This window comes from Balaenoptera borealis, assembly GCF_965194805.1.
Source record: "Balaenoptera borealis genome assembly, chromosome: 16".
In the NCBI taxonomy this organism is placed as follows: Eukaryota; Metazoa; Chordata; class Mammalia; order Artiodactyla; family Balaenopteridae; genus Balaenoptera; species Balaenoptera borealis.
Genome location: NC_138872.1, coordinates 21,432,832 through 21,449,192, shown reverse-complemented (window position 1 = coordinate 21,449,192; position 16,361 = coordinate 21,432,832). Strand labels below are relative to the sequence as shown.

The window sequence follows — 16,361 nt, the reverse complement described above, 5'->3', positions numbered from 1 at the left end:
AATGTTAAAACTCTTCCCCAGTAAACTTTATTACTGAAAGTATGGGCTACAATTTACTCTGCTCTTTTATGCCACTTTTAGAAAGGAACAAGTATAAGCACTTCTTATGTTGTGCAGTTCCTGAGATCAGACTGTCTAGGTTTATGTCCTGGCATCACTACTTGCCAGCTATGTGATCTTGGGCAAGTTGCCCAACTTTTCTGAGTCTTAGTTCCTCATCTATAAAATAGGGGTGGGCTTCCCTGGTGGTGCAGTGGTTAAGAATCCTCCTGCCAATGCAGGGGACACGGGTTCGAGCCCTGGTCTGGAGGATCCCACATGCCACGGAGCAACTAAGCCCGTGCGCCACAACTACTGAGCCTGCGTTCTAGAGCTTGTGCGCTGCAACTGCTGAGCCTGCGAGCCACAGCTACTGAAACCCGCGCACCTAGAGCCCGTGCTCCGCAACAAGAGAAGTCACTGCAATGAAAAGCCCGCGCACGGCAACAAAGAGTAGCCCCCGCTCGCCGCAACTAGAGAAAGCTCGCGCACAGCAACGAAGACCCAATGCAGCCAAAAATAAATAAATAGATAAATAAAATAGGGGTGATAAGGGTATCCATCTCATTATGATCGTGTCAGGTGCTTCATGTAGTACGTAGTACAAAGTCAACCAGCCTGTAAGGTAAATAATGTCATTATTCTTAATTCCATTAAAACAATTTTACAAGGAAAGTAATGGTATCTCTATTTCACAGATGTGGAAACAGGGCCTCAAAAATGTGAAATGGCTTCCCTGAATGTGGATTTAGAGTTTGTACTAAGGCCTGTTTGTTTTGAAAAGCACAACTGAAGATTGCCAGGCAAGAAGTTGCTTATTGCATAAGTTGCCCCCTGCCTTTACTCTCCAGCAGCTACTTGGTTAAAGGCCATTTAACTTTTAAGGAAAGCAGAGGGGAACATTGCTGACTGAGTTTGGATTTCAGCATGTAGATGAAACATATTTTATGTTGTAGAAAATTGAGTTAGTGGTGGAAAGTAAAAAGTAAAAAACTCTTAAAACACAGAAGAAAACAACAGAAAGAGGAAAATAATGAGAAATACAGCGGTAACTATGGAAGGCCAGGAACAAAGATACAGTCTACAAATGATTAGTGGTATTCCTAGTGGAGAAAATTGAACAGAGTAGAAGCAGTAAATAAAAATATACTGGAAGAAAATATTACATTCTGTGGACTGAAGGGAGATAAGAAGAGCCTTAACAGCCCTGTCTCTGAGATTGCAGTTTTCCTTTCATGTTATCTATTCTGCTTGAAATTTTTAAGCTTTCAAGGAAATAATTCTCATGCTTTCTCACCTGGTTCAGAACATAGGAAAAAGGGACTTCCCTGGTGGTCCAGTGGCTAAGACTCTGCACTTCCAATGCAGGGGGCCCAGGTTCAATCCCGGGAATTAGATCCCACATGCCACAACTAAGAGCCCGCATGCCGCAACTAAGAGCCTGCATGCTGCGATGAAGATCCCGCATGCTGCAACTAAGACCCAGCACAGCCAAATAAATATTAAAAAAAAAAAAGAGAGACAGAACATAGGAAAGAGTCAGAAAGTAAACTGGTTTATTTTATGAATCTTAGCTTATCTCTAATAACTTAAACCGGACAGCACACACATATGAAAAAGCTATAAACCAGTCTTTACTTATGAATATATGTGCAAAAGTGTTAAGGAGAATGCTAGTAAAACTGAATTCAGCAGCGTGTTAAACAAATTAACTTCTACAACCAAGTAAGGTTTATCCTAGGAACTCAAGGAGAGTCAGTTATTGGTAAATATTAGTAAAGTTATTAAGAAAATAATTTGATCCTATTTTAGCAGATCAGTCAATAAAACAGTCAGTATTCAGTAGAATAATATTCAGTCTGATTTTTAAAAAATGAATAAACAAAAAACCAAAAACTTAGCCACGGCCAGTAATGTAGATCTCAGTAAATGGCAGCCTCTTTAGGAAACGAGATGGGGAATGAGGAAACTAGAACCACCCTTTGTTAAAAATCAGAGGTAAAGGATATCTACCTTGGCCACTGTTTAACACTGAGAGTTTTTTAGTTAATGGAAAGTTGTTATTTTTTTATTTTTAATTTAAAAAAAAAATTTTTTTTTGGCTGTGTTGAGTCTTCATTGCTGCACGTGGGCTTTTTCTAGTTGTGGCGAGTGGGGGCTACTCTTCGTTGAGGTGCGCGGGTTTCTCATTGTGGTGGCTTCTCTTGTTGCAGAGCACGGGCTCTAGGCGCATGGGCTTCAGTTGTTGCAGCACGCGGGCTCAGTAGTTGTGGCATGCGGGCCCTAGAGCACGCAGGCTTCAGTAGTTGAGGCACGTGGGCTCAGTAGTTGCAGCGAGTGGGCTTAGTTGCTCCGTGGCATGTGGGGTCTTCCCGGACCAGGGATTGAACCCGTCTCCCCTGCATATGCAGGCGAATTCTTTTTTTTTTTTTTTTTAATAACTGGAGAAGAAGTAACTCTTTTTTTAAAAATTATTTATTTATTTATTTATTTATTTATTTTATTTTTGGCTGTGTTGGGTCTTCGTTTCTGTGTGAGGGCTTTCTCTAGTTGCGGCAAACGGGGGCCACTCTTCATCGCGGTGTGCGGGCCTCTCACTATCGCGGCCTCTCTTGTTGCGGAGCACAGGCTCCAGACGCGCAGGCTCAGTAGTTGTGGCTCACGGGCCCAGTTGCTCCGCGGCATGTGGGATCTTCCCAGACCAGGGCTCGAACCCGTGTCCCCTGCATTGGCAGGCAGATTCTCAACCACTGCGCCACCAGGGAAGCCCCAGGTGAATTCTTAACCACTGCACCACCAGGGAAGTCCCTATTTTAATTTTTAAATAATTATAGATTAACAGAAAATTTTTTAAAAAATGTGCAGGGAGGTTCGCCCAATGGGTAACATCTTACATAACTACAGTATAGTATCAAAACCAGGAAAGTCAGTGAAATATTAAAAGAAACTAAATAAGAGGAAAAAAACCATTAGAAAGGAAAAGACAGTTCCCAGGTAATATGATTTCTAATTAGACAGCCATAAGAGAATCAATAGAATGTTTAAAGTAAATGAGAATTAAGATCACTACACACAAAGTGCAGATATTAATGACTGTGGCTCTAATATCCAGTTAGAAATATGATGCCAAAATACCTCAGTTACAACTGCGATATTGACAAAAGTTATTCTAAGAAAATGTATTAAAACACAGACCTAGAGGGAAAAATTTTAAATGAAGTTATTAAGAGTTAAGAGATATAAAACATATGCATGTTATGTTCCTGAATCAGAAGATCATCCAGAAGAACAAGCTGATGAGATAGCTTATTTAAAAAAGAAAGAATGAGGAGCCTTTGTCCTATAAAGTGTATCATAGCATGCTGCAGGTCTACAGTTCCTTATCCATGATTTCAAAGTAAAAAATGAAAACTAGAAGTTCTTTTGTATGTTTGTATAAAATTCACTTAGTGGAAAAATCTGACCTGAATTGATGTGAGGCTATTTGTAGTCTTAACTTATTTCATAGTGTGAATACTCTTCTGTTTGACTGCAAAAATAGTAATGTTTTTGATGATAGGGTGTTGCCTCAACCCCTGTTAGGAATGTTACATAATGGACTAGAAGACCAGGCTCACGATCCTTGCTATTGTAGAGGAGAGTAATCCTTGCCGTCTCTGGGGGATGCTTTCCTGAAAAATATCGTGGATGGCCCAACCTGCTGGGCAAGATCAGGGTCTCAAAGAAGATAAGGGATGGGGGGAAACAAAACAAAAAATGCCTTAAAAAATTAATAGACTATTTTTTAAAGCAGTTTTAGATTTGCAGAACAATTGAGTAGAAAGTAGAGAGACCTCCCATATAACCTCTCTTCCTCCACACACATAGTTTCTCGTATTGTAACATCTTGCATCGTTGTGACACATCTGTAACAAGTGATGAACCAGTATGGGATGGATTATTAACTGAAGTCCATAGTTTACATTAGAGTTCACTCTGTGTTGTACAATTCTGTGGGTTTTGACAAATGCGTAATAACATGTGTCCATCATTATAGCATTATACAGAATAGTTTCACTGCCCTAAAAGTCCAGTGTAATCTTCTTAGACATATTTCCTCCTCCTTCCCCCACCCAACCCCTGAGTTTTTACTGTCTCTACAGTTTTGCCTTTTCCAGAATGTCATATAGTTGGAATCATATACTATGTAGCCTCTTCAGATTGGCTTCTTTCACTTAGCAATTTGCATTTAAGTTTCCTCCATGTCTTTTTGTGACTTGATAGCACATTTCTTTTTATCATTGAATAATATTCCATTGTGTGGATGTATCACAGTCTACGTATCCATTCACCTACAGAAAGACACCTTGGTTGCTTGCAAGTTTTGGCCATTATGAATAAAGCTGCTGTAAACATTTGTGTGCAGGTTTTTGTGTAGACATGTTTTTAATTCATATGGGAAAATACCAAGTTATGTAATTGCTTCACTGTATGGTAAGACTGTGTTTAGCTTTGCAAGAAACTGCCAAATTGCCTCCCAGCATGGCTGTACCATTTTGCATTAACACGGGCAATGAATAAGAATAAAATACATATAAAATTTTTTCCTAGAAAGCTTGATATTTTATAGAGAAAATAGGATTTTAAATTATATACATATTAAGATTTCAACTGTCTTTCAACAGAAAAAGGCAAATAAGAGAACTGGAAGGAAGTACACAAGCATGTTAAATAGTTTCTGTAGTTTGGGATTATCGTTGTGCTTATTGCTGCCACTTTATAATTTTTTTTTAACTTAATGTTTATTAAAACATGAGCAAGTATTGCCTTTATAATTAGAATGATGAAGAGAGATAATAATTTCTCCTTTCTTCCTTTGGCGATAGGAACCTGCAAATAGTCGTCTACCTCCTCACCTTATTGCACTTGACTCCATGATACCTGGATTTTTTGATGACATTGGGTATCTGGATCTCTTGCCATGTCGTCCCTTCGACACAGTTTTTATTTTCTATATGAAGCCAGGTCAGAAAACAAACCAGGAGGTAAGATTTCTGGATTTTGGGGGTAAATTTTTATGCTGTAAATTTTATAAACCCTTGAGGTAATTCTTACACCGGTTGAGTTTCCTTAGCTTTCTAGGGACTGAGTGTGACTAGAAAACAATAAGATTCTCTGAGGCCTCCTTTAGAATGGCTGAGACCTGCCTTCCCTAGCCACAGGGAAGATTTAGATTAATTTCCAGCTGCCAGCCAGTGGCCTGCGAGTTGAATTTGGCTTACTTATTGCATCTTGACTAAATTTTCAAGTTGTTTATTTTAAAGTTTCACTTCTGAAAAAAATTTTTAATTGGAAGAAAAGGAGAACTGGCTGTCAAATCAGTTTCCTGGCACTTAGAAGAACATGAAGGGACATGGGTGAACTAAACAGGTACACTTCTAAGGAGATGATGTGTTTAAGAGATGATATGTTTAAGAGATAATGGCCTGGCACCGATGCCCAGTGGATTGAGAAGTATTCGACGTAACACACCACATATTTTACCTTTATTAGGCCTCCAGATGGTCTTGCCATTGATTAACATTGTATGAACTACATCAGTGATCTATGGACTGGCTGCATCAAAAGTTACTTGGGAGAGCTTTTAAAAGTAGTAATTCCAGGATCTTATCTCTGCTGATCTGATAGAGAAGTTCTGGAGTAGGCTAAGAGAATCTTATGTTTTAAGAGATTCCCCAGATGATGTTGATACACTACCCCTCTCCCCATCTCATTTTTAATTTGTAGAGGATTTCTCCTTTTTCTTCCTTTAGCATTGGGTTTTCAACAGAAGCACTGTTGCTATTTTGGGCCAGATAATTCCTTGTTATGGGAGCTGTTCTATAGAATAGGACATATAGCAGCATCTTTGGCCTCTACTCACTAGATCCCAGCGGTGCCCCACCAGTTGTGATATCAAAAATGTCTCCAGACATTGCCACATGTCCCCTGGAGAGCAAAATCACCCCCATGAGAACCACTGTTTTAGAACAAGGGACTTATCTTTCTGAAGCCCAGGAATTAAGTTTGGTACTTGGTAAAGAGGAGAGACCCTTCTGGTCACTTCATTTTTTTCTGGAATGGTTGCATTCTCTTCTTTGGACTAAGAGAAGGATGTTTTCCCACTCATTAATTATTGAATTTTTAATAGGTTTATACTTTTTATAGCATTTGTCAAGATTTGTAAGTAAATAATCACATACCTGTGTAATGTTTTTCACTAATCAGACTCTGTGAAGGTGGGGACTTAGTGTTTTTTGTTTACTTTTAGTAAACATGTCTAGCTCAATAATTATTTTGCTAGGGAGGGAGCTAAAGGACTTTCTTGTATTATCTCACCTAATCTTCACAACCATCATTATTACTCACTTTACAGATGAAGAAACTGAAGCAGTGGGGTTAAGAAACTTGCCCAAGGCCCAGCCAGGATTTGAACCCAAACCTATCTAACTTGGAAGCATGCGTTTTTAACTACAGTGATATATATAGTCCCCAGTTTATTCTAAGCTTGGGCTTGATTTATCAGACACTTCAAAGTGAATCGATTTTTATGAAGCTTATTTTGATACGCTCTTTTGTTTCCTTCATTATATCTGATGATTGTTATGTATTTCAGATTTTAAAGAATGTGGAGTCTTCCAGAAATGTTCAGCCACATTTCCTAGAATTTTTGCTCTCCCTTGGCTGGGCGGTAGATGTGGGCAGACACCCTGGCTGGACTGGGCATGTTTCCACTAGTTGGTCTATTAACAGTTGCGATGATGGTGAAGGACCTGAACAAGGTAAAACTCATATGTTCATTTGTTTTTTCTTGTTTTGTTACTCTTGACTCTTCCCCCTTTACTATTAGTTTGTAGTCTTAAAAAAAACAAGCAGAGGTATAGAATGGAAAAGCCTCTTTCCTCTAATCCTCACAGGAGGTCACTTAATAATTGTATAGTCTTCCAGACATTTTCTGTTAATATGGGGAATACTTATGTATATGTATATATAAATGAATGTATATGTTATATACATATATAATGACAGAGTTAATTAATATAAAATTAATGGCCTAATTATCACAAGGTTAATAAGTTCCTTTTTTGGAGTGTGAGTGAACAAATTCCATTTTCTATAACAATATTATAATAGATTATAGCAAACAGTACAGTTTCCTAACAAGTGTATTTTGTCTAATAAATATAGTTTTCTATTAACAGGTGTGTTTTTTAGACTTTGTGGCTGTCATTTAAGTTACATTCTTGAGATATTATATAAAAATCTTTGTAGTAAACAGCTGACTATCTCTGAGAGATTCATGCCCATCTCTGCAAATCCTCCTGAGGAACTGTAATCAGGATAACAAGTACCAGAGCAAGTATAAGTTTAAACTTAAGGCCTTTGCCCCACCTGGCTAGTGCTTTTTGTTCTGGGGGCTCTTGAAATCACTGGAAAGTTAATAATACCTTTCTCAAGTGGGTAATGCCTATGTCCGTGCTTTGAATTAGCAGAGTTTTTCTGTCAACAAGATTATACTCTCTCAAGGTTTCCCATTGAATATCATTGTGACTTGAGACTTGTAATTTTTTCTACTTTCAACCAAGGTTGAATCAAAGTATTTGAGGATATGCTCTAATTTTAGTTGCCACATAACCTTTAATATGTGCTTGAGTGTATTTATAGACTAAGTTCTCATAAGTAGAATTGATAAAGGATTAAGTTTGATAAATGTATCAGCTGGATGCTTAAGGTTGCAGGTAATAGAAAACCCAACCCAAATTGGCTTAGATTTTGGAGGTCATTTATTGCCTCATATAACTGAAAATTCCAGAGATTAGTGTACATTTTTTGTTGCCATTTGATCAGCAGTCCTGTTCTATTTCTCTGCAGTTTTCCTTTAGCTCTGTTTTCCATGTGTTGGCTTTGTCCCAGCCTGGCTTTCCTCATAGTGCAAATAAGGCAGTTCTAGGCTTTACATTCACATACCACACTAGTCTGAAGAGGAGAGATTAGCTGAGTCTCAGAACCTCCCTTCTCCCCAAATCCTGAGATACGCAGTGATTGGACCACCCTGAGCCTGTCGCTGTGGCAAGAGAGATGGAATGATCCTGGTAGAAATAAACAAGGTAGAGGAGGGGAGGGTGGAGTGGATGTTGGGGCAGTAACCACAGTGTGTACTGCAGTAGACACAAGTGCCTGCCCAGCATCTAAACCGGGAGTCAGCAACTACAGCCCATGCCTGTTTTTGTAAATAAAGTTTTATTGGATCTCAGCCACGCTTCTTCATGTATTATCTGACTGCTTTCATGCTACAACGGCAGACTTAAGTAGTCGTGACAGAGACCATATGGCATGCAAAGCCTTATTTACTATCTGATCCTTCGCAGAAAAAGTTTGCTAACCTCTGGTCTAAACTTCTGTTTGCCACATCCTCACCAATTCAGGTGTCTTCCGGTCTGTTAGATGAGGAATTTTCTATTTTTAATTATGATTGAGTTTCAGCATCTTCTCATATTTTTATTTCTTACCTGAGAACTACTTGTTCATTTCCTCTTCCCAGTTTTTTGTCAGGTTGTTGATCTTTTATGTATTAAGGGCAGGGCATTGTGTTCATTTTAATTGAAAACTATACTAGCTCTCAGGAGTGTTACTTTTGTTAATTCAATCTTGCTGGCTTAGAGCAGATACTATTACTAAACTGCCTGTACACTTTCATATTATATCACTGATCACTGGAGAAAGTGGAACAGAAGCAAAGCTGAGGAGCAGTAGAGAGAGACCAGGGACAGGAAATGCCTTGAAAGCAAGAGTACACACACGCAGGCATCTGTCCCCCTTCCCTTCAGAGGGACTGTGGTAGTCTTCTCCCTTTTGATTACTGTTACCTCTTCCAAAAAGACTGTTCCCTAAATCTGCCTTATACAGATGAGCTAAAGGTCCTGCTAATCAAAAGTGGTCTGATTTAGAGTAGTTTCAGAAAGTATGAAATTAAGATTTTATGATTTAAAGTTAGTGTACGTGCACCACAACTACTGAGCCTGCACGCCACAACTACTGAGCCCGTGTGACACAACTACTGAAGCCCGTATGCCTAGAGCCCATGCTCCACAACAAAGGGAAGCCACCACAATGAGAAGCCCGTGCACTGCAACGAAGAGTAGCCCCCGCTCGCTGCAACTAGAGAAAGCCCGCACGCAGCAACGAAGACCCAGCACAGCCAAAAATGAATAAATAAAATAAATTTTAAAAAAATACGACTTCTAATTTAAAAAATAAAGTTAGTATAAAGACATTTAATGAACATTTATGGTTTATTCTTCTTACACATTAATTGGTTCATGTTGAAAATGTACCTTCTATTTATTATCACTTTATTAACCAGTTAAAATTTCATGAAGCAGGATGATATTGGTTTTCCCCACTTTTTAGAGCAGTAATGTAGTGTTTCTCATTCCTAGATGAAGTGATTTCCTCTGAAGATGCTGGGGCTAGCATTTTCAACGGACAGAAGAAGGTGCTGTATTATGCTGATGCCCTTACGGAAATAGCTTTTGTGGTTCCTTCTTCTGTGGAGTCCTTAAGTAAGGGCATTTTTTTGTATGGAACTATTTTTGTATTCACTGGTTTGTGCAGTAGTATTGCATTGGGGGAGATTCTGAAGCCATCTAAGACATTCTTCAGCTTCGAAGGCATGATAGCTTTTAGATTATGCAGAGGTACAGGATGTTATCCCCTCTTAACTAAAGGAAAGTAGTTAAAAACAAGAAGACTGGCCCTCTAATAATAATTTTTAAATAAAGGAGATCCACTTTGGCCCATTTTTTAACTTTTTTTAATCTGATTAATACATAGAAGCCCTATTTTCCAGTTTATTCATTTCTTTCTCTAATTATGAGTAAGCCCTCACCTGCTTCCTTGTTTCCATGTGAGAGCCTTTATATGGAACCCCAGAGAATACTGCAATTGGAAGGCTCTCATGATGGCATCTGGCTGATCTTCTAACACTGAGGAGGAGAAACTTCAGCCTAGAAAAGGTGGTGATTAGCCTGTTCTTCTCAAGGATCAGGAGTGATCATTACTTCTCAGTCTGAATTCTTAGTCTTATTTTGCCTAGAACCTTTGCTTCCTGCAAATTAAACTCATTTCTTTGTGCCTGACCAGGCAGTAGGTGGAAAACTTCAGCTTCTTCATTGAGACCATCCATAGGATAGAATGCTGCACATCACACTTGGATGATCTCATCTCTAGGCTAATGACTTGTTGTGTACCCTAGCCTACCTAGGCAGCCTCCTAACCTTTGTATTTGGACCCTTAATTTTGCACTCTAGGCCCCTCTCTGTCTCTTAGTCTGGGGCCAGTTGTGTCCCTGGCAGGAGGGGCCTTCCATGGTCTAGGTCAGTGTCTTAGCAGCTGTTTGCCTTCATGTCAAGGCTGTGATCTACCACCTGAATTCCAGAAGCCAGGCCCCATCTGTCCTCTATGAACTGAGTCCCTGCCTGGTGTCTCTGGCCCAGCCTGTTTGCACCAGCTCAGTAGAGCCAGAGCCAGCAAATTACGGCACACAGGCAAAATTCAGAACACTAAGAATGGTATTTACATTTTTAAAGGGTTGTAAATAAAATACAAAGAAGAATATGCAGTAGAGACCTGTATAGCCAGCAAAGCCTGAAATATTTATTACCTGATCCTTTGCAGAAAAACTTTGCCAACCCTTGCTGTAGAAGCAATGCTTTGCTTAAGTGACTTAGGTTGGAGTGTTAGCATAACTAGTTTAATAAACACGTTTGCTCTAAAGAAGTAGTAGGTATTATAATTATTTTTTTTCTTTACGCTATAGCTGATTCGTTGGAAAGTAACATCTCAGACCAAGATAGTGATTCAAATATGGATCTTATGCCAGGAATTCTGAAACAGCCATCCCTGACGCTTGAGCTTTTCCCTAATCACACAGACAATCTTAATTCCTCACAGAGGGTAAGTCACTTTGTTGATAAACCTCCAAAAATTTGTAGTGAAATGGAAGTAATTATAGAATCGCACCTGAAAAGCTTTTAACTTTAACCCAGAGAGTAATTATAGCAGTACTGATTCATTAGTATCTTAATTTTTTTTAATCAAATTCTTATGATTTTCTTTTTTTCAGCTTGCAACAAATATTTAATTTTAATTCAGCCTTTGTTGTTTTCCTTGGTTTAGCCATTTCAGTTCCATGCTCGGTTCTTTCACCCATTCCGTCTCAAGCCTAGGTTTTTATTTGGTCCCTAAAATATCCACTAATGGTACAACAGTTACTATACATTTCATAGCATTAATCATGCAAAATTCAACTTAAGTCTGACAACATACAGATGATAGCATTTTGAAGAATCACCCAGTGTTTGAATAAATGCACTGAGTGAGGCAACACAGCAGCTACTACAAGAAGACAGCATTTTACTTTTATCCTTTTTTCTTACCTTTTCAGATGTTATGTCTTATCTGTGTCCTCCCCTCATGTTATGTCTTAATCCTTACTGGAAAGTGACCAAGTAAGTGATAACAAGAGTACAGGATCAGTTTATAGGTGTAAGAAAATTGATTTAGAACAAATAATAAAAAAGACGAAGTGTAGTGTAAACTTTTCTGAAGCCCTTCTTCCATTGTAAAGGGGTTTAATTTGGCTCTTTCTACACTTAAAATTACTTTTAACGTAAGTATTTGCTTAAAAGAATATGGGAGAGGTTCACCTTTAAAATTGATTTAGGAAAAAAAGTTAACTTACATAAAACTCTCTGAAGTAGACTGATTTTGAAAATCATGAGTTGCTACCTTTAAAAAGGTTTCACAGAACACAGTTTGGAGAAGAACAAGTCAGGTAATGCAGAATTTTAGTCAGATCTAATAGTCAGGGATTGCTACTCATTTTCTGAATGCCAACGTGGTTACGATCAGAAGGGAACTTCCTCAACCTGAAACAGAACTCTACTAGAAACCTGCAGCTAACATTATACTTACACATTATTCTGAAAGCTTTCCCCCCAAATGGAGGCAAGGATGTTTGCTCTCACTACTTCTATTCACAAGATAGTAGAGGTTTTATGCAGGGAAATAAGAAAAAGAAATAAAACACATAAAGCTTGGTTATTTCTTAAAATCCAAAGAATGACAACTCTTAAAGCACCATGTTTTTATATACCACATACTTTGCAGACTACTAACAAACTTAAGGAAAGAAAAATCATATCATTGTATCAGTAGATACAGGAAAAGCTGTTGACAAGAATTCAACACTGAAAGGATCCCCAGGCAAATCAGTGATGTTGCTATGATGGAAAAGTCGTACTGCTTTCTGACCATAGAGATAGACTCAGATCCTTTTTAAGCACTCATTAAGACATTGCATCAAATTTTATTTTTATAACTATAATTGTTTAGTGTTCCTTATCTTTTTTTCATTTGAAGTTTCTAGACCTTCATTTCCTTGTTCTAGTTTGAGACTTGATAAACAGAGGAACCAAAGAAGGGCTTTTCTGCAAACATATTTTATACTTTTTTCCAGAAGTGACTTCCCATGACGTGATCCTTATTTCACTGGGTAGCTTGATGAATGTATGGTTGTAGTTTTATTAAGCCAGTGTTTTTTATTTGTTTGTTTTTCTTCCCCTCTTCTGCTTTTCTCTGCCTCATATAGCTCAGTCCCAGTTCCAGAATGAAGAAGCTGCCTCAGGGGCGCCCTGTGCCTCCCCTTGGACCTGAGACAAGAGTTTCTGTAGTCTGGGTGGAACGCTATGATGATATAGGTACTGTGTAAGGACTTTGTCCATAAATAAGATTATAATAGGATGACGATGACTTGTTAAATGTCTAAAGGGAGTGGCAGCATAGGCCCTATATGGTGGCCAAGAGCTGGGACTGGAGTTCAGCAAGCCTGGATTTCATTAAGCCTTAGGTCACTCATCTGTTAAATGAGTGATCAAGCACTTATTTCATAGTTGTGAAGATTTGATGAGACTCATGGTTACAAAAAGCCTTTAGCTCTTCTTGGTATGACAGTTACTGGTTTGTGGCCACTTGGTCCCACTGCATGTAGCCCCCAGTTACCCCAGAACCTCTGGAAAGGAGAAGGGGGAACACCTCCCTCACCCTCTTTCCACAGACCCTACTGTCTTATTTTAGTGTAAAGACTAATTTGTCCTTAGGGATTCTGCTATGGATATGTTTCTCATGATTTTTATGTAAGCTGCATAAGAACATTAGAAATGTGTATTTATCCTAGAATCTCATCCAGCTCAGAGTTTATAAGAAAGTTGTGATAGTTGCTTTCCAGAACTTCTAAAGCTATTTCCAAGCCCTCCAAGACTATAGATTATGTTCTGTAAAAACTCTCTGCTTTAGATGAACTTACCTAAAATATGTCTTAAGGGAGAATTTTTTTTTTTAATTTGTGAAGAATAGTTAGGATTATATATTTTAGGATAGTGCAGTCCATATATTTGTTGCCCGCTATGTGAAGAGATTAGGAAAATAGGTTTCCTAGGAGGGAGATATTAATTGTAATGCTATGATTTTCTTCCAGAAAACTTTCCCCTCTCAGACCTGATGACAGAAATCAGTACTGGTGTGGAAACTACTGCAAATAGTAGCACTTCTCTGAGGTACGCTCTTCACTTGCTTGAAGTTTATCAGCATTGTGTTTAAGCGTAGAGAAACCTATTTTTTACAATATGTTGATTGCAGTTTAATTAAGAGATAAAGACTTTAATGAAACAAAAGGGATGAAGGCAGTAAGAAGTAAACATAATTAGGGGAAAAGAATCAGAGAGAAGTTTGTAGATTAATGCACAAGGTGATCAAATTAGCAAGGATTTTTAAATGGCATAATTAATTGCTGTTTAAATTTATCTGAGGGAAAAAGAAAGACGGAGAAGTGGAGGCAATTAAGTATTAATGAAGGCTGATAATAGAGTAGCAATATTAGATAGAAATAATGGAATTAAATTGGTCAAAACATTCTGGATAGATAGCAGTTAAAATATCCTCATCACATAGGAGCTATTTAATGGAAAAATATTTCTAAGTAAAACGTAATACTAACTTTATTATAATATTAAGATTTTTATTTTAACTTTTCATGCACAAAAAGGATAAAAACAGAATAATATGATTCTAGGAATAGTAAGAATGTATCTGTGCAGCTTTTACTGTTTCAAAGCTTTTTGCTTGCTTGTCTTTGGTTTAAACAAATAATTTATATCAAGCTAAACTTGATATTTTAACTTTGAATAAGTTCCTTCTGTTTCCATGATCTGGTTTGTATTGCACGTGAGATGAATTTAGATTACTGTTGTAGAAATGAAGTCAGTAAAGGTGGTTTATTTTGACATTATCATATTAAATTTCTAGAATAGGGCAAGTCATTCTTAAAACTTCCATGTTTGTTTTGGTTTTTTTTGGCCACACCGCGTGGCATGCGGGATCTTATTGACAGTTCCCCGACCAAGGATCGGAACCCGTGCTCCCAGCAGTGGAAGCATGGAGTCTTAACTACTGGACTGCCAGGGAAGTCCCCATGTTTTTTATGCTAAAGTATTTTAAAGCAAATTACAGATTTTCTAACATTCTAAATATGCACCTCTGAAGATTAAGAACACTTTTCAAATAGATAAAGATAACATTATCACAGTAATAAAGTTAGTAGCAATTCCTTAATTTCATCTAGTAGCCAGCTCACATTCAAATTTCTCCATTTTCCCTAAAATAGTCTTTATAGCTGGTTTGTTTAAACCAGCATCCATTTCATCCATCTGGTGTTAATTCCTACAGTCTCTCTTAATACAGAACAGTCCTGTTTTTCTTTTTTTCGTCCATGACAGTGACTTGCTGAAGAGACCAGGATAGATTTCATGAGGGGTACTTTTCTAGAACTAGTTTGGAAGAGAACTTTTAAGTCTCTTGTACTGTTTGTTGTTGTTTTAATCTTTTTAGGTCAAAAGTTGTAATATGATTGGACTGTAAAATTTGTGTTTTACTAGTAGTTTAGCAAAGTTCAGAATTTGTCTTGGGGACAGAATTAGTATAGGATTGGTTTTTATTAAATGTCTTAAAATATTGACTCACTGTCCCTTTGGCCAAAATCACTTTAGAAAGAAAGCTCATTGTGTTGCAAAACAAAAACAAACCAAAACCCTGGCATATAGCATCGAAGAGTAACATGGGTACCTCTAGATGCATTGGCATAGCCCCGACACATGATGTGCAATTCAGTCTTCTAAAGGTATGGTTGCTGACCTTGGCAGCTGTGTTACCTGTTCAGAGACTTTGAGGGCTTTGACTGTGATAAGATTCAGCCATTTATCACCTCTGCTGAGGAGGACACTTGCAACTGACCCAGACTAAGGTCCTCCCGACCTCTTTCCCCAGCCCCTAAAAAAAAATCATATCAGGGATTCCCATAGTGAGCCTAAAGTGTATTCCCACTTCTGCTCTGAGGTGCCAGCATTGACTGTGGTGGAATTCCCTGCCCTCTGGCCAGCCGCACTTTTGTTCCCTACAAGAAGGAGGAACTAAGTAAAAGTCCCATGGCTGGTTGCTATTGATGGTTCCCCACCATACATTTTTCTGGCCTTTCCTTCCACCCCGTGTCCCCAGTGGTTTTCTAAGCACAATTTTTAGCCCCTTTTTTGGTCAGCTTCAAAAGTCCAACCCCAGTGATAGGTAATTAGGGTCAGGTGTTGGTGTGGGGAGCTTCACCATGGGCTCCCAGAAAGAAGATTCTAAGCAGACTGATCACTTGTCTCTTCTCAAATACTGCCTGGCAGTAAGTCCCCTTGGTATTCTTATATTACACATGGGGGACTTCAGCTCTTGAATATCTGGGGTAAAAAGAGTTTTTTCTTTTCTTAAGATCTACTGCTCTTGAAAAAGAAGTTCCTGTCATCTTCATCCACCCTTTAAACACTGGATTATTCCGGATTAAAATTCAAGGAGCCACTGGAAAATTTAACATGGTCATCCCTCTTGTGGATGGGATGATTGTCAGTAGGCGAGCACTCGGTAAGCTTCATATGTGGCTGAAGGATTGAATTTTCTTTTCATTTCTTTTTTTAAAAATAAATTTATTTATTTATTTATTTTTGGCTGTTTTGGGTCTTCGTTGCTGTGCGTGGGCTTTCTCTAGTTGCAGCAAGCAGGGGCCACTCTTTGTTGTGGTGAGTGGGTTTCTCACTGCAGTGGCTCCTCTTGTTGTGGAGCACAGGCTATAGGCGCGCGGGCTTCAGTAGTTGTGGCACACGGGCTCTAGAGCACAGGCTCAGTAGTTGTGGCGCACGGGCTTAGTTGCTCCG

At 38.5% G+C, this 16,361-nt stretch overlaps 1 protein-coding gene across 7 annotated transcripts in view; it reads left to right on the top strand.

Annotated features, from left to right (window-relative positions):
• The window catches only part of RALGAPB (Ral GTPase activating protein non-catalytic subunit beta), a 106,213-nt gene that overhangs the window by 85,374 nt on the left and 4,478 nt on the right, over positions 1-16,361 (top strand). For all 7 annotated transcript variants that reach the window (XM_082361920.1, XM_082361916.1, XM_082361918.1 and 4 more), the window contains 7 exons: positions 4,905-5,063; positions 6,674-6,839; positions 9,498-9,620; positions 10,877-11,013; positions 12,710-12,818; positions 13,595-13,673; positions 15,923-16,071. In XM_082361920.1, coding sequence (XP_082218046.1) covers positions 4,905-5,063; positions 6,674-6,839; positions 9,498-9,620; positions 10,877-11,013; positions 12,710-12,818; positions 13,595-13,673; positions 15,923-16,071 — 922 coding nt within the window. The remainder of the gene's footprint in view (positions 1-4,904; positions 5,064-6,673; positions 6,840-9,497; positions 9,621-10,876; positions 11,014-12,709; positions 12,819-13,594; positions 13,674-15,922; positions 16,072-16,361) is intronic.